At 41.3% G+C, this 20,352-nt stretch overlaps 1 protein-coding gene across 6 annotated transcripts in view; it reads left to right on the forward strand.

The window, feature by feature from the left end:
• LOC122969573 (protein MTSS 1-like) overlaps positions 1 to 20,352 on the forward strand; it is a 73,226-nt gene that overhangs the window by 34,735 nt on the left and 18,139 nt on the right. For all 6 annotated transcript variants that reach the window (XM_044335392.1, XM_044335393.1, XM_044335394.1 and 3 more), the window contains exons 4-7: positions 13,259 to 13,343; positions 14,779 to 14,870; positions 16,444 to 16,518; positions 16,830 to 16,841. In XM_044335392.1, coding sequence (XP_044191327.1) covers positions 13,259 to 13,343; positions 14,779 to 14,870; positions 16,444 to 16,518; positions 16,830 to 16,841 — 264 coding nt within the window. The remainder of the gene's footprint in view (positions 1 to 13,258; positions 13,344 to 14,778; positions 14,871 to 16,443; positions 16,519 to 16,829; positions 16,842 to 20,352) is intronic.

Consider the following 20,352-nt stretch of genomic DNA (forward strand, 5'->3'; position numbering starts at 1 on the left):
CTAAAATGGTTAAAAACCATAAAAACATGAGCAAAATAATGTTTATAAAGTCAGACACCCAGTAGAATAAATATCACAGTTTTCTATTTTTCTGTCGGCAGGTTATGTCGGCTTTGATCCGAGCAGCATCAGTGTCTTTACAGGCGAGGTCGAACTCTGAAGTGACAGAAGCTTTTAGCATTCAGATACAGGGGCCAGCTCTCCGACACACACACACACACACACACACACACACACACACACACACACAGTCAGCCTGCCAACGCTTTCAGACTACAGATTAGCGGTCAAATAAGAGCTCTGGTTTTTTTGCTCGGGGGGCTGGAAGCAGCTCGGGTCAAACAAATTAAACGCTCACTTTACTTTGTTTTAGTCTCAGTTCAAAGAGTGTGTGTGTGTGTGTGTGTGTGTGTGTGTGTGTGTGTGTGTTGGCTGTGTCGAGGCTGCGGACGACACCGTTAGACGTTGTTTTAAAATGTTGGAATTAAAGAGCGTCTGATATCACAGCAGGATCTTGTTTCTACATTCCTGTTTCTCTGTAGATCGAAACATGTTTCCACCCGTCTCACGTGTGTGTGTGTGTGTGTGTGTGTGTGTGTGTGTGTGCGTGTGTGTGTGTGTGAGGGAGTAACTGAGCAGTGATGGCTCGGAGGTTTGGTTCGTCCTCCTCTGAGCTGTTTCACTTCGTTCTCTCTGTTTTCTCAGCTGCCAGAGGAGGAGAAATAACTGAACTGTTCATCTTTTGATGAATATCTCCCCAAATATTCATCCCGAGCTCCACAGAGGCTGATAAACCTGCCACCATGTCTGTGAAGATAACAAGACAAGTGATAGTCTGATTTGTTCGTGGAGCATTTTGCAAGATTTTATTCTCAGTGTCGTTTAAAATTTAAACTTTTTGACAGACAGTCTGTCAGCTACAGACAGACACCAGTATACCAGTTATTATCTGGTTTTCAGAGTAAACCAGTTATGTGTTTGCATATATAAATAACACTCTCCAGGAAATTGTTATGTGGAGGTGATGAGTTTAGTCTTTGCCACAATGGTTAGAGGTGAAGTTCATTATATAACAGTTGATATAATCTGTCGCTGGTGATGTTCGTGGTGGTAACCACGGCGAAGAGAAGAGACGGTTCAGTTCAGCTCGTTGCTTTTTGCTGCTAAAAAAGAAAAGCAGAGAGATAAAAGTTTGAACTCTGATATAACACCAGCTGTTCAACATCTGCCTTCAACTTGAATCATTAGTTTACAGTGAGATTAAATCCTCATATCTCAAATATGATCACAACCAGGATTCCAATTTTCATGTAAACACAGTTTTCAGATATTTGGTCCAGTATTTAATCTGCTAAAGTCAAAATATGTTGAGAAAAAAGTTAAGTCATAATATCACAAGAATGACTTTCAATTAATAATAAAGTGATTTGACCTCATGCAACATTATTTTCTTGAAATATTACGACTTTATTCTCATAATAGTTGGACTTTTTTTTCCATAAATACTTTAATCAAATCCGTTATATAATAAAAGCTGCTGCTTTATAAAGCAAAGATTGGCTCCAGTTTTTGTCTCTTTTCCTGCTCTGCGTTCCTGCAGCAGCTCACTGAGCCGAGGTCAGAGCAGCCAATGATTGACAGTTCTCACCGTCCCCGCCGCCCCTCCGCCACCGCCCCCCACCCTCCGCCGCCCCTCCCACCAGGATACCAGCTATAACAGAAACGGCTCAGCAGCCATGGAGGCAAAAAAATGTCCAAATCTGCCCTCTGAAAGCAGACTGATGGTGTCTTAAAGGCCCAGATGATCCACCACACCTGTTCACCAGAAGGGGGGGGGACTGGGCTCCAAAACAAACATGTATTCATAAAACTGAGGAGTTAAGAGTTAGAAATCCTAAAATGTTGCTGTTCAGGGAGGATCATCCATCATAGAAGATGCAGAGCTCTGATACATGATAGTAAAATCCCAACAGCAGCAAACTGATCCATCAGTCTGACTCCAGGACGTAATCAGAGAACAGTGATATTCCCAAGACACCTATTTAAAGAATCCCAAGACTCTGCTGCAACACCCCCCCCCCCCTCCCTCACACACACACACACACACACACACACACACACACACACACACACACACTCCTGCAGAAGGCATCCTAAGCCTCCACTACCAGGCATCCTTGGATCGTTCCCCTCCCCACTCCGGTGTGTGGTATTCCAGGACTGCACGACCTCGTCGCCCCCCGAAGGAGCTGCGAAGAATTTTGTTTACTCCTCCGACTGGACTCGCCAAGAACTCCCACCACACATGTACTGTAACCTATTTAAAGGAGAATGCCAACTCTTTTTTTTTCCATATTATTTCTGTGAATGTGTAATACTGAACTATTTATGACAGAACTGACCCTCCGCTGTGTGATGTAACAGGGAGGCAACATGAGGCTCTGAAAACATTTAGAAATGTTTTAATGTAAACTTTATTTCAGTTTGAACTCAGTCAAGATCCTAAATTTAACTCAGTGTCTCTGACTTTACACTTTTACTCTTTGGGAACCGTGAACGTTCAGCAGAGCAGCGTCTCTCACCACTCTTTATATAAAACACTCTCACTAGTTTACTCTGTAGTGAGCCATACATTTCAACTCCAGACACTTTTAGCAGGGATGCACGATATTATCGGCATGTCATCGGTATCGGCCGATAAAAGCTCTAAAATGAAATATCGGCCATGTCTGCCGATTATGAGAGGCCGATTTGTTGCCATCTCCTCCACCGCCTGACTGTGCTTCCCTCCATGGACTGTTTCACACTGACGGTCCCGGTGTTTCCTCCGCAGGCTGCGCTTCACTCAGCCGCCCGTCAGACCTGCTGCTTCTTCCCACTTTAACCTGAATAACAAACCGGGGCTAACGTTAGCTGGGAGGCTAACAGTCCGTCAAGGAGCTGCTGGGTTTGGCTGCACAGATAGGAAACACCTCGGCTGACAGGATGTATCACTCTGTTTGGAAAAAAAAATCTTTTTGGTTTATAACGGCGGTTGGCAACCAGCGTATTAGGTGCATTACCGCCTCCTGCTGCTCTGGAGTGTGGACCAGAGATTAAACGTTAGAAGACAGTGACTCAAAAGAGCCGAAGTACAAATTTTCAAGTAGCTGATCAGGTACCAGTGCAATAAGAAAGAGTGTTAGACAGACGGTGTGTTTTTAAAATTAAAGTAAGAATTGACTGGAAGTAGAAAAGTGCATAAGAAATACCAATAAACTTCAAGAAAGTAGTGCAATAATCAATTAAGTGCTATAAAGGTTAATAAAGGGCTCCAGTGTTGAGGTGTACACAGAAGAGCTGAGTTTTCAGGCGTTTCTTGAATGCACCACGGGGGAGTCAACAATAACAAGAAGAATCTGGATCATAATTTCATACCAGGCAGTGATGATATTACCAGACGTCATTCATTTGCAGACCGGAGTGGACTTTATACGTCCTGATCAGTGACTCATTGTAGGAAGGTGCAGTTTGAAGGCAGCCAGTAGAGCTGCTTTGTTAATTACACCAAACCTCCTCGGATCTTTACTGCAAAGAGAACAAAACTTTTTATCCAAAAAACATGCAAAGATGCACGATTCTGCCTGAGTATAGCCTGCAGGCCACCTACAACCAACATAAATAAGATGATGTATGTAGCCTGAGAGACGTAACCCAGGGCAACAAAGGCTGTTCATTTACAGTAATAACTGAAACAGATCCAGATGAGCATATCAACGTTTTTATAGACAATACATGGAAAACTGTTCATTTAATTTTTCTCTGCAGCACTCATACATGACATGAAATGTTAAAACAGGTGTCTTTTAAAGGTCTCAATGTGCACAAACACATCTTTCTTCTCCAGAACTTGTGTGCTGTAGGTGATTTCTGCTCCTCGAGGACTCGCAACACTATAAAATATTCATCTGTAAACTGGTGAATCTGAGCTTGAAACGTTTTCTAAATGCAATGAATAATAAATATTTGTTTAACGGGATCATTCAGCGTTGTGAGTTCTTTGGAAGCAGATATTGTCTTTGAAGGTGTCGTTGTTACGTCTCAGTTTCCTGTTGAAACAGGATGTAGGTGTAACGCAGTGGAATATGACAGTTTATTAGAGGCAGTTTGATTTGATGTGTTACATGTCTCTACTGTGACCTTCTCTTCTTCTGCACCCATAAAAGTTGCCGTCTGCAGTAAAGACATAGAATCAGACTGATAATTGGTTGTAAAATTGAAGTGAATGTTTGCTTTTTGTCCTGCGGCTCTTCTTACATCAAGTCGTCTCTTCCTCCTCCTCCTCCTCCTCCTCCTCCTCCTCCTCGTATCCCGCTGAGCTCAATGTGACCTTTCCGACATGTCGCTAATTAACTTTAACTTGGTATTTATTTAATTTAGCATTAACTCGGGAGCTTTAAAGAGATTGACAGCGGCGGCACGACAACACTTGTGCTGCTTGTTGACACGCGAGAGCTGTTGAAGTGGTAAAGTGACCTTGGAATATATGGAGAGAGAGAGAGAGAGAGAGAGAGAGAGAGAGAGAGAGAGAGAGAGAGAGAGAGAGAGAGAGAGAGAGAGAGAGAGAGACAGAGAGAGAGAGAGACAGAGAGAGAGACAGAGAGAGAGAGAGAGATGCTGACTGATGCAACCAGCAGGCAACACTATGCGGCTGTTTCAATATTGACTATTGGTTACATCTCGCCAATCAGACGGCAGCGAGTGAGCGAGCGAGAGAGTGAGAGAGCGAGCTGTGACATCAAAAGTTTTTGTTGAGACTTTAACATGTTTTTTTTTTTTTTTTTTAATTTTATGGGTTTTTTCTCTCTGACCTCACAGTGATGTAACTGACAAGCAACAAAAACACAGAATAAAAGATTCCTTTACTGCTCTAAAAGCACAAATACAAACTGTCACACATCCTACTAAAATATGTTCTTTATGTATTTAAAGTGCATCGATTATTAAAACATGATTCTCAGAGTTCAGGTGAAGTTTATGAGTTGATGCCTTTTAGATGTTTAGGTCAGAAAAATGTGATTATTAAAAGTTTCCTGCAGCTCGTTTCTGCTGCACAGGAAGTGATGTAATTAAACTCCCAGTTAATGTAAGAATAAAGATTTACTGTGTAGTTAAAGGTTCAGTATGTTTCAGATGAACTAATTTATCTGAAGATGTCGTTTTTTCATTTTATTTTTTCTTTTTAAGATGCTTTTCTTAAGCACAATAAAAATCTTCACACACACAAATCAATTACATATTGTCTTTTATTTTGTTAAAGCATAACTTTTATTTTGTTATTTTTGTCTTCACGGTGCAAAATCCAAAAACATAATTATACATTCACAGATCTATATACAGATGATACAAACTATTATTAATATGGAGCATATTCCAAAGAATCATTTCCAACCATGAAATAAACATCTGTGTTTTACTACAATGATAATTTCAAGGTGTTTTTGTTGAAATGTGTTTACTGTAGTTTCTTACGTGGAGTTTTCATGCTGTCAGTGTTGTTATGTGATGTATTTTTGTGATGTTTTAATCAACATCTGGACTATTTGGCAACTATTCTGACAATAGATTGATGGTTTTACTCATTTTTTTAAGCAAAAATGTCAAAAATGTTTTAGCTCCAGCTTGACAAATGTGAGGATTTTTTGCTTTTTTCTGTTTTATTTCATTGTAAATTGAATACATTTGGATTTTGGACTGTTTGTCGGACAAAAGAAGACTTCAGATAAGTTAACTGCTTATTACTTTTTTGACATAATTTAGAAAATAATCCACAGATTAACCTTATAAGACAAATAGTTGTCAGTTGTTCTATAAAGTTTTATTCCATCTGTTCAAAATGGCCGCAGATGAAAAGCCTGCTGTCATCGTCTCCTCCCTGATCGTCAATAACTTTCTTTTGTGTGTTTTGTTGTGTTGACGTGAGGAATCATACAAACAGGGAACATCTGATCTCCTCGATGCATGTTGGTTTAGTGTGAAAAGTGATGGAAATCATTGTGTGAAGAGTTAAAATAAGAGAATTTCACAGCCTGCGTTTTATCACTTAAAGACTCGGATTATTTGTTCCAGAAAGTTCTGCAGAATCAGGCGGCTGCTGCGTCCGTCAGAAAAGAGGTTTTAGATGCTGTCGGAGCCTAAATAATAACCCACAGATCTGTAATTATGTCCTAAATATGATCTTATCTTTGCTCCGACCATCCTGTCTTCTTCTTCTTCTTCTTCTTCTTCTTCTACTTCTTCTTCTTCTTCTTCTTCTTCTTCTTCTTCTTCTTCTTCCCCTCATGCTCCACTTCTCAAAAATAGCTCTCCAGTCGTAACCTCCCTGTAGCAACTAGACAAGAAATATAGTCTCCTACTAGAGGACAGTGATTTACTGCCTGTCCTGGTGGGCCGCTGCGTGTGTGTGTGTGTGTGTGTGTGTGTGTGTGTGTGTGTGTGTGTGTGTCTTCAGCTGCTCCGGTTCCTCAGCCCAGTTCCACCAGTGTTCGTGTGGAGAGCGGCTCCTGTGGGAATGTGACGGCTGAGTTAACATCCCAGTCGGATGGAGGGAGGGAGGGAGGCTGGTTTGAATTCCAGTCTTAGATTCCAGGTCACCTACTGTTGAGCACCACACAGCACCGTCCGCCAGGCTGAGAGCGTCCAGAGCTCGACAGCGAGGTTATCCGTCTCGGAAAAATCGGTCAGGAGACTCGCTGCGAGTTTTAAATTAAGGTTACATTCAGACTGCTGGATCGTGTTTGATGCCTCACTGGAAGCTTCTTTCTGCTGTTTCTTACTGTAATTCACCCAGAAACCTACTGAAGCTGTGGTAGTTTTCATGTTTTAAACCATTTTTCACACAAATTTAGAGAAAATCAGGTGAAAGAGACGCAGCTAGAAGCTAAAAAGACACATTTTTCTGTAAAATAAGAGCTGAAACTGGAGTGAAAGTTCAGCTCCGATTTTCCTGCAAGTGACAAAAAAATTACATTAATGCAGCTTTAACTTCTTCTTCCGTCGTCGTCCTACCGCTGGTTCCCTGCGTGGCAGTGCTACGATCAGGACTTCCTGCCTCTGAGGGTTTGAACGGCTTCGTGTTTGGACTCGCATGCAGATGAGCCGCGTTGACGCCTCGAGGCCGTTCTGTCTGCAGCTGCAGCCGAGACCAGAGCGAACCAGCTGCAGGTCAGACAGAGACGCTGCTCTGTCCCACTAAATTGGGTCAATTGGGTCTCAGTGCTACTCATTATTACACACACACACACACACACACACACATGCACAGGCCCATCGTGAGAAGTCAACAGTCGGATCAATCAGCTGAATTGACCAGGAACTAATTGACTGACCGTGACCCTGTTGAGCTGCTGATACAAGATGAAACTCTGCTAACTGTGTCACTAAAGTATCAGAGATGCAGCATCAAAGTTTAGAGTTAATTAAAGCTGCGAGCAGCGTTAAGCAGCGTCGGTCGGGACGTCGCACGCTGGCCCGGCGGGATCATTTTACTTTTTAAAAATGAGGGATATTTCCTACAAGTGTGTTGTGCTTTTATTTTGAAAGATTGATTGACAGGATGATAATTTTCTGCAGGGTGAGACATGTCTGTCTTGTTGTCTTGTTTTCAGCACAGTGTCTGAAGTCACCTATTAAAGTTTGAAGCCGACACCATTAACGCCCTCGGAGGAGATAGCGTTTGTTCAGGGGGCCAAAATTGGGGCAAAGTCTTATTTTGAAAGGCTGATTGCGGACTTCCTGTTGGATTTAGTTCAGAGGTGTCATTGTATAATTTGTAGGTCTTGATGAGACGAATAATTGGCGAATATCAGTTTAAAACATAAACAGCCTTTTATAAAAGCACTGAAACACTGCAGTGGCTGATGGGAATTTTAGCCTGGACTGATACAGAAGTATAACACCTCGTTTCTCAAAGGAGCTCAGCGGCGGAGAGAAGGAGACGAGGTGAGAAGAGAGGAGGTAACACCTCGTGAGAAGGTGAGAAGAGAGGAGGAAGAGCGGGAAAAATGGACGACTTGAAGCAAGGAGAGGAGGAGGAGGAGGAGGAAACGAAAGAGAGCAGAGGATGATGTGTGAAGAGAAAGAAGTGGGATGACGAAGAGAGAGAGAGAGACGGGGTGAAGGAAGGAGATGATGTCTGAAGTGAGAAGATGAAACACATAACAGCGAAGTGACCTCAGAACCCCAAAAGATCCTTCTGAAAACCTGAAGTAATACTTTTATATGAGCTCACAGTGTGGATTATGTTGGGTATGGCAGCTCCCTTCAGCTTTACGGAGCTTTATATCGAGTTTCAGCTCATTGTTTAGCTGTAAAAAGCCGCCATATGCTAGCAAACAGTTAGCAAACTAGCATTTAGCAGCTAAATGCTAGTTTAGGGAGGTGGTGGAGAACAAAAACAGAGCTAAAAGAGAGTGAATATTGGACTCACATTCACCAGGTGGACAGAAACACGACTCCACATGAATGATAATGTTGCTCCGTAACTGCTGGATGTGGAAATAAACAACTGTTTGCTAACAAGTAGCTTAGAAGCTAATGATATGTCAGTGTTGTGTTCACTGTTTCTAATGAAAACAAGTCAGTTCATTTTATTTTAGGAAGGATTGTTCATTCTATCGAGGGCAACTAGAGCAACACACATCACTGGTTTACAACGTGAAGCACAGATTCTTTAACCCTTTCACGCATGAATTATGACCTCAGTCAGGAAGTGTTTTTATTCCTCTTTAGGCATGAAAATATTTGAACTTGTCATTTTCTCCCAACATAAAATCAATACTTGGAAATTTGAACAATTGTATTACTCCTTAGTTGTTACTTGATGTTTCAAAATTTTATTTACCTGCAAGGGTCTATTACTATAGAAGGATTGGCAAGATTTTTCCTGAGCTGTTGAGCGGCCATCTTGGTTTTGAGAAATTTGTGTTGCACTTACAAAGGCTGGCCAATAGATGGCAGTGTATGGGACGACACACTAGAGTCCACTGTGTTGGCTAATGTGCAACTATACCATTAAAACCCCATGCATATATATAAGGAAACAGCTTTTGAATAACTGTGCACTATAGTGACCACTATACATGAAAGACTCTAGAAAAACAGCAATTTTACCACTTTTGCTCCTTTGATTGATGCATCCGGTTATCTTACCTTTATAGCTTCTCCTTCTGTCTGGTCAGTGTGTGTAACTAATGACACTCAGATATATTTCAACACTCACATTAAGCGTTTTATCTCTGCTGTGTCCTCCTGTAAGCTCTCAAACTTTGTATGTTTGTTTTTTTAGCCAGTGAGATAGTGAGAAACACAGAACAGGCCGGTCGAGTAGCAACGTGAATGATGATGATGATGATGATGATGATGATGATTGAGTGAGTGTGCTGGTTGATATGGGCGTAGCAGGGAGTGATGATGAGGGGAGGAAGCAGGGAGACAGACTGCGAGGTAATTACAGAACGAGCAGCCTCTATAAAGTTGTGTAATTATTATCCGTCTTTTCGGATGATTCATATAATTTTCCTCACGGCTGAGTAGCAAAGGTTCTGTGGCCCGCAGGTGTTGAGATACATCATTTATAGTGAGGTAACTGTCCCTTTTAATATCTCTGCATGTGTCGGATCATTTGTGGGTCATTCTATCATCTCTATAATCTCAATCTGTACGGTTAGCAGTCGTGCTAGTGGCTCTAGCGATGGATAACACCACCATGAGTTTAACATTTGTGGCTTTTAAATTAGCGTCAGACCTTCGTGTCGCCCTCAGGATGAACATCAGGTCAGAATTTCAATTACATACAACCTGCTGGAAGATTTGATCCTTATCATCCAGACCTTACAATGCAACACAGGCCTTGAAACTGAGACTCTGTGGAAAGATTTACATGCTGTATTTAGTGTCCGAGTAACCTTTGATCCCCTCCAACCTATTAAAGAGCAGGAGGAAGTGAAATGTCATCGTCGCCTACGGTTACGGTTGCCTGTAAATGTCATTTTAAAGTCAGACGTCCTTCCTAACCGGCCACGGTGAAGTTGATATCAATCAATAAGCAATCAACTGCCCGAAATATAATTGTATTGTTCTTCTATTTAGTTCTGTGAGGAAGGAAAAATCTTAGGAGAGGAGAGGAGGAAGGAGGGAAATGATGAGAGAGAGAGATTTGTGCAAGAGAGAGAGAGGAGGAGGAGGAGGAGGAGAGAGATGAAGAAGAGGAGGAGGAGGAAGGAAGGAAAGAGGACATGTGGAGGGAAGAGAGGGAAGTGCAGATGAGAGGAGAGAGGTGTCAGTGGTGCAATGCAGTGCTCACTACCCCACCCCAGACACACACACACACACACACACACTCACACACACACGTTTGTAAGCTTGTGAGGACATTTCACTGATATGAGGCGTTCCTTAATTAAAAAAGTTCACCTTAAAGAGTAATTTAACACTAAATCATGTTTGGTTCTTTTTCTTCTTCCAGAGAAAATCCAGAAACTCTGTCGTCTAGACCGAAACAGCAACATCTAAAAAACAAACCCTTAAAAGTCTGACGTTGCCTCCGAAGTACAAAACATCACGTCTAACCGTCCCTAAAAGCACCACCGACCCCCCGACATACAAATACAAAGATCAATAGTCAGCAGAGTGGAGAGTTGAGAGGTGTAATTTGCATTTAAGGCATTTTTAAATGTGTGAATGTTGTGTAAAAAAACCAGGTTGTTGGGACTTTGTACCAAACATCGACCTCCACCGAGTCCCAACCGAGTCGGGGATTCAAACCGAGACATGAGATATGAACCAGGAAGTCCAGTTGGAGCTACAGATTAATACATTTAAAGGTTTATAAATCACAAAAACACAATGAACAATGTTTTGTAATTCTCACACACAGGATTTTACAACTCTGGAAAGTTACAACTGTTATCTTTCACCATGACGATCACACAGTAAACACTAGAAACTAGAAACACGTCTTCATGTTACAAAGTGAAGTTGTGCTCCAGCAGGTTAGTTTAAACCTGTATTTCCTGTTTCTTTTTGATGTCCAGTCAGCTCCCTGCTGGTTTTACTGGTCAGATTCATGTTTGTTCAACTTTGAAGGGGGTGAATGTGCTCCATCTGCCAACTGAACCGCTGCGTTTGGAAATGGATAACTACTACTACAAACTGTAACGTCCCTTTTACACACCCGTTCTAGTTTGTGATTAACATGATCGATATTTATTTATTACCTACATCAGAGACGTTTACCTTGTGAGGCAGCTGGATTCACTAGATCACCTGAGAATCCGTCTTGACCGGCTTCAAGTTATACACTCGTGTCAGTCAGCGTCCTGCTGGCAGCTGTGTGCGTAGTTTAGGTGTGACGACAGCGAGAAGCGATGGCTAGTGATAGACGGACGGTTCATCCAATCACCTGAAAGTGCCTCTGCTTTTCTTCTCTGATGTTTCTGTGTAACAAACCATCAGGTTACAGAAACGTCATGCGGCCACACCTTAATCCACCAGGAATGTGTGCGTGCTTGCATGTATGTGATTGGCTTCTTGCTGGATGACGTCATGTTGTGTCGCAGTAATAGTTGAACCAGGTTCTCTGCGTTGTCACACGGCTGCGTTAACGGACTGTAACCATTCAAATAAGTGTGCAGTATGTTTAACGCCAGTCTGAATGCCACCTCACACCCTCAAACTGCACTTTGAAGAAGCAAAAAACAAAACAAAAGTCTTCACTCGCAAAGCCTGAGATTCAATCTGGACCTCACAAAGACAGAAATACAAGAACACACACACACCCCCCCTTCGCTCCGGCTGAGAGTTCACATTCATTAACATAAAATACAAGTACGTTTGACAGATTAACAAAAAGTTAAATCAGGAGGAAGACAAACAGTAGCATGTGTGTGTTGGAGCGAGCGGTGGAGGTGTTGTTGGATCTCCGGGCTGACAGGCTGAGGTCTGCTGAACTTTTCCCCAGGAGGGAGTGTTCCGTCTGGGGGAGAGAGAGGGCGACCATCTGGCCCTTTCGGATGCCTGTGGAGCTTCTTCTGCTGCTCCGACAGTCGGCTCTCAAACATACACTGAATCCCGGAGATCACCTTGACTTCTGATTTCAGTATTGATGAGAGGCAAGAGAGGGATTATTACTTAAATGAAGGATCATCAAACCTCTTTGGACGTCTAATTGTTGTCTGCACATCTGTGGTTACTGTGCAAACAGGAACTGATAGCAGCTAATGCAGCCTGCATGTTCATGGTGCAGATCCACCAAAATGTAAACACTGGCAGAGCATCAGGGGTTTCAGGGGTTTCAGGGTTTGGTGTTTCTGTCTAATGCATCCGCCTCGGTGCTTTATTCTGCTGTTGACCGCATATTGTGCAGCTTATACCCTCATTTTAATGTCTTTTATGTTTATTTGTGTGAGTTTTGTCCTCTTTTCTGGGTCATTCCAGTAAGGAAGTAGTTTTATATTCATATTTCGTAGTTTGTGGTATTCGTGCTTGTGCACACCTACAGTATAGAGGAGAAGCTGATATTTGGATGAAAGGCCCGATGATGTTGTTTGTACCTGGACCAGGAGCGCTGCCTTGCTAGTAAATATGAGATAAAAACCATCACTATTTACTGTCTGATTGCAACATTCAAAGCATGATGGGAACTGTAACTATCAGTACAAGACTCAGAACATCCCGTCAACGAGGTTTTTACATCCCCAGAATACTAACTAGCCTAAAATTAATCATGTTCCTCATGTAGCTTTGTGTCTTTCTGGTTCATAACGTCAGTCTGTTCTGTATTATAACAAGGTTAAAATATTATTTCCCTGCGTGGCTTCTCGCTGTGAAGAGGAACGATGTGTTGTACTACTAGAGTCGGACTGAAAACAATGTTTTTATACTGAACTTTGCATATTTCTCATCAAACGTTGCAAGAATGAGGACGGACGTGTTTCTGGAGGTTTATTTTGTGTGTCCAGGAGGATGACGCTGCATTTAAAGCTCATCTTTTTAAACTTGCATTTACCTAACTGTCATTTTATTTACTATTTTATTTCTTTTTAAATCTCTGTTTTTAATTCTTTCTGCTACATTTCTCTGTTTGGTTTTAGTATGAAATGTTCTATATAAATTAAGTTTTATTATTATTATTAAATGTACTTTTTGTGAATGTGAACAAGCTTTTAGTTTCAGTATCTGCAGTTAGAGTCGGAACTTGACTGACAGATTGTCTTTTCAGGAGGAACCAGAGACATCGGTTCAGCCCTCACCAGGATGTGCATGAGGCACCGCAGCATCGAGGCCAAACTCCGTCAGTTCTCCATGTGAGTAGATCTGTGTGTGTGTGTGTGTGTGTGTGTGTGTGTGTGTGATGAACAGGTGTAGCATCTCCTCCCAGCTCTCCATGGCAACCTGCTCCTCCTCCTGCTTCAGCTTTCCATCCTCCATCTTGCTCTCTCTCCCTCTTCTTTCAGTACATCCGACTGCATCGTTACAGCTAAAAGTAATTATCCTGATTTTATTAGATTTATGTATCAACATGAGTCTATTTTCCATTTTCACTCCTCTATTCTCTCATTCTCTCAGTCTTTCACGTCTCCTTTGCCTCCTTCTGTGATGACGTCGTTTCACCGGCCTCCTCTTTTCTCCCTTTTCTTCTTCTTCTTCCTCCTCTTCTTCCTTTCTCTGCTTGAGTCCATTAACTCTCCCAGTATGGAAGGAGAGAGTTTGGCAGATTGAAATGAGACGATGAGACCTCCAGTCGAGCCAGTAAACAGAGACATATTCTGTAGCCGGACGATGTAAACAGACCACACACACACAGGAATCCGTTATATGATGCATCAGCACATACGAACATCCACGTCATCATCGGGCTCCTCCTCCAGGGGGCCGAGATGGGATATAAAACCTGCACCGGGGTTTACTTTTAACTCCTCATTCCAATCTTGGATCATTTACACAAAATCAGCCTGAAAAAGACAAAGTTCAACACGTTTTTAGGTCCTAAAAACTGAACATTTTATTCCGTGTAGTTGTCTTAAGTGCAAACGGCCGCTTCATGAGGCTTTGCGCTCCAGAACGACGCCCCTGTCAGCAGCCGTTCACACCCGTTACAAATCACTGTTGGAAAATAAACAGGTTCATGATGTGACGGTGATGTGGTCGAGGGTTTGGTCAGGTTTAGGTTCAAAAACAACTGGATGGTGGTTTGGATCGTAAGTACTTGAAGGTTCTGGGACCTTCATCGTCAGGGTTATTATAATAATAATAATAACTGTGTTTAAAGGACGAGTTCCCAGCTTTTCAAGTGTGTCTTAAAACAACATTAAGGAGCCCAAAAGAGCAGTGAAAGAGGTTTTCCTCCTGTTCATACTGGCTGTTAGAAGAAAAACTGTGAACCAGTCGTTTAAGGTTAAGAGACGATTGAGGGTTTCTACAAGGTTCAACAAGTTTAAGACTTTTTAACACCTGTTTCACGATCATACTGTCCAAAGTATGAAGGTAAACATCACGGACGATATCACATTTTTTCAGTATTCCTATTAGTAACGAAAATTCCCAATGATATTACAAATTAAGAGACTGTCGTAATGTCAGTCACCCAAAAACGACATATTAGCTACGTTTGAGTGAAAGACGCCATCTAGTGGTCGTAATAATTATGACCTGGAGCTGTGGCGCAGTTGAGATGAAATAGTGCACACACAGCTCTAACAGTGTGTGTGTGTGTGTGTGTGTGTGTGTGTGTGTTTCCAGGGTTTTCCTGGACTGTCTGATCAACCCTCTACAGGAGCAGATGGAGGAGTGGAAGAGAGTCGCCAACACTCTGGACAAAGACCACGCCAAAGGTAGAAAAACACTCCGACACAGATCCTGTATGAACTGAAGCACAGACTCAAATGGAGACAATATATATATATATATATATATATATATGTATTGTCTGTGTGTGTATTTGATTGTATAGTATGTGATGTATATAACTGTGTGAACGTATCTTTAGGTGTGTGTCGTTTCTCACAGATTGAATAATCATCACGCTGCATTGCACAGAGAGGAAATCTAAAGTATTGTCCTGAATATTAGACGACCCTGGTTATAAGATGTAACACGCTCTCACACTTTCCTGTCAGGCTCTTGGAAGCGTCCGGCGTGATTTTCTCTGACAGCGTCTTTTTGAGCTTCTCATCATCTGTGACACCAGTAATTCTTGATAATTTGGTCCCTGCTGTGTTTCTGCAGTCGACTCGTTCTCACTCGTCCTCGGTGGCGGTAAAACACGTCGCACGAGCCATCAGAGGTCAAGTCAGTTTATATGTAGAGAACATTTAAAAACAACAAAGTGCTTCACAGAGAGATGAGACTTACAATCAAATCAATATAAACACACATAATTATGAGGATCAAAAGAAAACGCATAAAAATGTAGAATAGAATAAATAAAATCATGAAAACAGCAACGTGGCACAGAAAACAAATAAATAACACAAACAGAGTGACGAGTCATGTCTTCATACTGAATATGAAAAGGCTAAAGAGGAGACACCAGCATAAAGAGAAACTGGTTAAACTGGACTTACTGAACACTCCTAACAGACTCATTATAAATGGACTTGCCTGCTAGCCTGCTAGCCTGCTAGCTTAGCAAAAATGAGTCTTTAAACAACCCATATTGCAACACTCTCTGTAAAAAATAAAGAATATCTGATGTTGTGAACACATAATCGTCTCGTCCTCTGTTATAACTCAACCTGCTTTTTCAAATGGAAAAATAAGACAAAAATATTGTCTTATATTTGGTCCAATATGTTTTCTTTTAGACTTTGTCGTAATAAATCTTTGGACCTTAGTTGGAAAAAGTGTCAGATCAGCTCAAGGAAAAACTTCTCTTTGGTGTCAACCACATGAACAAGACTTCCATCTTGTTCATGTGGCGCCACGTTTTTCCATACGCACATGCACGCTAACAGTCCATAGTTACCAAAGGAAAAAAGATCTAATGGGTAAAAAACAAATCATGTCCGATTACTAATCAATTAATCTACCGCTGGTGTTTATTACTAGATGTGTTTTAAATGTTGTCTGTTGGTCTGCTGTTGAGTTCAAGTAATAACAGAACTTCCAGCTTCTGTTGCAGAAGTAAGAAAACCACATTCAAAATCATAATGACATTTGTAATAATGCAAGTAACCATGACAACATAAACTTACTCAGACGGGGATTGTAAAATAAAAGAAATGTTAAAAAAAAGGATGTAATATTTCTGTATTTCTGTAAATCCACACTATTATGGATTAGAGAGAATCCAACAGTAAAGATGACGTATTTATAACTTTAGTTAATATTTATGTGTCTGTTCTACTCATAAACATGCTTCACATTAACTTTATTTCTCTGGTGCTGTTCGTGTCCTTCTTACAGAGTACAAGAAAGCCCGTCAGGAGATCAAGAAGAGATCTTCAGACACTCTGAAGCTGCAGAAGAAAGCCAAGAAAGGTTCATCATCTCTTTTTCCGTTTGAGCTCAGAAATTATTATCAAATAATAACAGTTTAGGCCGGAAACAAAACGCCGCTTCACATTTAGCCGCTCATGTGAACGTGGGCGGAATAATGTGAATGATTCAGCCATAATTAAACAGTTTGTGGTGCAGTAATCATTGGATAATTAAATCAGTGGTGTTTACAGGATGTAACATTATGAAGATATGTGAGGATTTAAAAATTAATATCATGTTTTGTTTTGTTTTTTTTCTGCTGCCTCCTGCTTCCCTTCTTGTGGTGTCCAATCACACTCGTCTCTGTTCAGCTGATGTATTCGGTAAGTTCAACCTCCTCTTATTTACTTCCTTGTTCTTCTTCTATAATCGTGAGTCAGTAAACGGAGACCGGAGTCGCACTGAAGCCTTAAAAGAAAAGATTTCTATCATGTCGAGTGTTACACAACCGAACCGCAACAGAACACAGCGGGGCGGCTCACAATAACGCAGCACAGTGACTCACTACACAGCAGGATGGTATAACATACTGTATGCTAATAGAGCTGTGAAATGGGACAAGCTATTTTGGTCGCTCCTGGTTGCCGGATGTACAAAATCCCCAATAATTTTTTCCCATAGACGACGTTACGTGACTCACAGCTGGAGCAGGTCGAATCATCAGTACAAAAGATGAACAACTGTGTTAGAAAATATCTGGTTCTTTGATAAAAAAGCCGCTTGAACAAGTCTGTGGACATAAAAAACTCAGGGTAGGAGTTAACCACGACTCCCAAGGTGCACTTCTGTAAGAAACATCCAATCATTGAGCTTAAAATTGTTGCGTAACTGTGTCGTATTTGAGAAAACTGACAACACAAAAACACAATCTGCAGATTAAATCACTTCACTTTTGGATTCTGGGCCACTGATTCACACCTGTAACTGGTTTCTTCTGCATAGCAACAGTAACCAAGGCTCATGAGGTGTTCAGAGACGTCCGTCATAACAATATTTCTGTAAAACAAAACTTAAATTAAAACTGGCGGCCATGAAATGAACCACGACTAACGATTATTTTCATTATCCGTTAATCTGCTGATAATTTTCTCCATTAATTTAATGTTTTTGTTGTTTGAAAAATTCCATCACAATTTCCCAGATCCTGCAGGAAATATTGGCAAATGTCCATCACAAGTTCATGGAGCTCAATGTGACGAATTGTTTGTTTTGTCTGACCAACAGTCCAAAAGTCCCAAATTTTATGATAATTTACAAATATATAAAACAGAAACATGTGGAAAAAAAAGTTTCATATTTGACAATCTGGAACCATATTTAGCATTTGTTCTTGATAAATGGCTTAAACGATTCATTAAATTTTAAATATTCTGTTTATCCAGTAATTGACTAATCAATTAATTGACTAATCATTTAAGTTATACAATATCATAACAGCATAACACACACAACACAGAATAATGTGTCAACCAGCCTGAAACTTGTCACAATAATCCATCACATTCAGAGTGACTGACAGCTCCAGAGACTGTCGGGGTATCAGTTGTGTTGCTTCGATCTTCTGCAAAGAACCAGAAGTAACAAGTCTTCTGCCCTCAGAAACAAGTATTTCCAGTCTGGATCATCATACTGAAGTGAGTCTTACTATGATTGGAACAACCCAGTATCACCAAAACGTTTAGCACATGTCACAGTGAGCATGTGCACTAGAGTTTTCTGCTAGCTGAGACGGCTAACTTCCAGTTAGCTCTCTGCTAACTGGAATGGAGATAAAATAATTTAATCCTGCAGCTCTTCTAGACTTTCCAAATCTTATCGGACCGAATGGATCAAATTCTGATAGTGAAACGAGTCATTTCGCAGGGATTGTGTGACGCTCAAAACAATTTCTCCACCGTTTTACAGCTTCAACATTAGCGACAGAGTAGGCTACAGCGGCGCCTATGATGTAAGCAGGCGTCAACGGTGTTTTTGTAATAACTCTCAAAACCTCTTGGTTAGGTTTAGTGAAAGATCAGGGTTTGGGTTAAAATGATCACTTGAAACATGTTGGTATGAAGTCAAAGTTACATCCTTAAAATTAGGCAACCTTTTGTCGTCATGGCAACAGTAAACACCACAGCAATCCTTGTTATTGTTTACGGTTAGACTTCAACAGCGGGGTCAGCCCTATAAACGCTTAAGTCCGTGACTGAGTGATGAAGTTACACCATTTGTTGGTGCCGCAACTTCCTGTATCATTTTCAAATTAAGAGCTCTCTAGAGTTTTACACACAGTCCAGCCATATATAAGGTTTTGATCTAGTCCTGTTAAAAAACCGTCCCAACTTGTGGTTGGAAACAGGAAGTGAACAGCAGTCTCCTGCAGCTAAATTCACTTTTTACCATCTAACCATCCACCCGACCCGCCTCCTCCTTATATAGACGTCATCTGAACTGTGTCACTCAGGGTCATAATCACTACGGCTGCTAGATGGATTTGTTGGCCTTGAGTATACATGTGTGTCCTCTAGTGGAACAGCAGGTGTATTACACGCTTTGGCCTGATACTGAGCTGGATTGGAAACATGAGCTTGTTGTTCCTGCTGACAAAAGGACACGGAAAGCTTCCAGCTTTAAATTGAGCCTTTAAGACAAAATAAACAAGACCCGGGATTGACCCCGAGAGCAACCTCAGATGTGGTCGAGTCGCCCTCCTCGCCTGTTATTACTGCAGGAGAGGAAACTCCCTCCGCAGTGGTATGAATGTCACGAGAGAAGAAAAGAGAGAGAGAGAACGAGTTTCAAAGACTTTGTGTTGGAATGAAATGAATGTAATCAGAGAGGAAGAGAGAGAGAGAGTGAAATGAAGGAAAATAAAAGGAAAAGTCTACTGAGTTGGAATGAATGTAATGAGAGATGGAGGGAAGAGGAGAAAGAGAAATAGAGGTGGTACATGAGAAACATACACTACATGGCCAAAAGTATGTGGACAACTGAACACTACACACATGTGCTACAAGAGCATTAATGAGGTTTACTGATGTTGGAGGTTAACAAACTATTAAAAACATGCTAATGAGCCACATCGTTGCACTGGATGACATGTGGCATCTTCTGTACACAGAACTACTCTCCTGAGACTGAAAACATGATCAGTTGCCATGATGTCACTTCCTGTTTAATCTTCAGATTACACCAAGTCCGCACCTGGAAATAAACATGTTGCAAGAAGTTATTACTGTAGCCATGACGATGAAGGCGGCCTAACTTTAACCCCCCACATGTTTCTCTGACCTTAACGAAGTGATCGTTTTATCTGATGTGTCGTCCTGCTGATTACAACCCCATAATGAGTCACATGATCGAACCACGTATCTGGAGTTTCATTTGGAGGATTTCTTGTTTTATACTCACTTGTAAGTTGAAAAGATAACTCTGGTGATTTACTTTATTTTTCTAAAGTCAAGAGGTTTTGATATGTAGCACAACAAGCTAATGAAGCTGTAAACAGAACCATGTTCCTGCACATGCTCAGTAGCGTCTGTCTTACACAGAACTACTCTGAGACTGAAAACATGATGCTGTTATTAGTCTTTGGAGCCGTTTCTAAACAAACTAACGTGACCAAACTCATAACATACACTACATGGCCAAAAGTATGTGGACAACTGAACACTACACACATGTGCTACAAGAGCATTAGGATGCACTGGATGACATGTGGCGTCTGCTTTACACAGAACTACTCTCCTGAGACTGAAAACTTGATCAGAAGAAGATTTATCAGGCTTTGGATACACAAACACAATACTTGTTAGTAGATCAGCTCATTTATGGTTTGGATCCAAACAT

This window comes from Thunnus albacares, chromosome 19, assembly GCF_914725855.1.
Source record: "Thunnus albacares chromosome 19, fThuAlb1.1, whole genome shotgun sequence".
Classification (NCBI taxonomy): Eukaryota; Metazoa; Chordata; class Actinopteri; order Scombriformes; family Scombridae; genus Thunnus; species Thunnus albacares.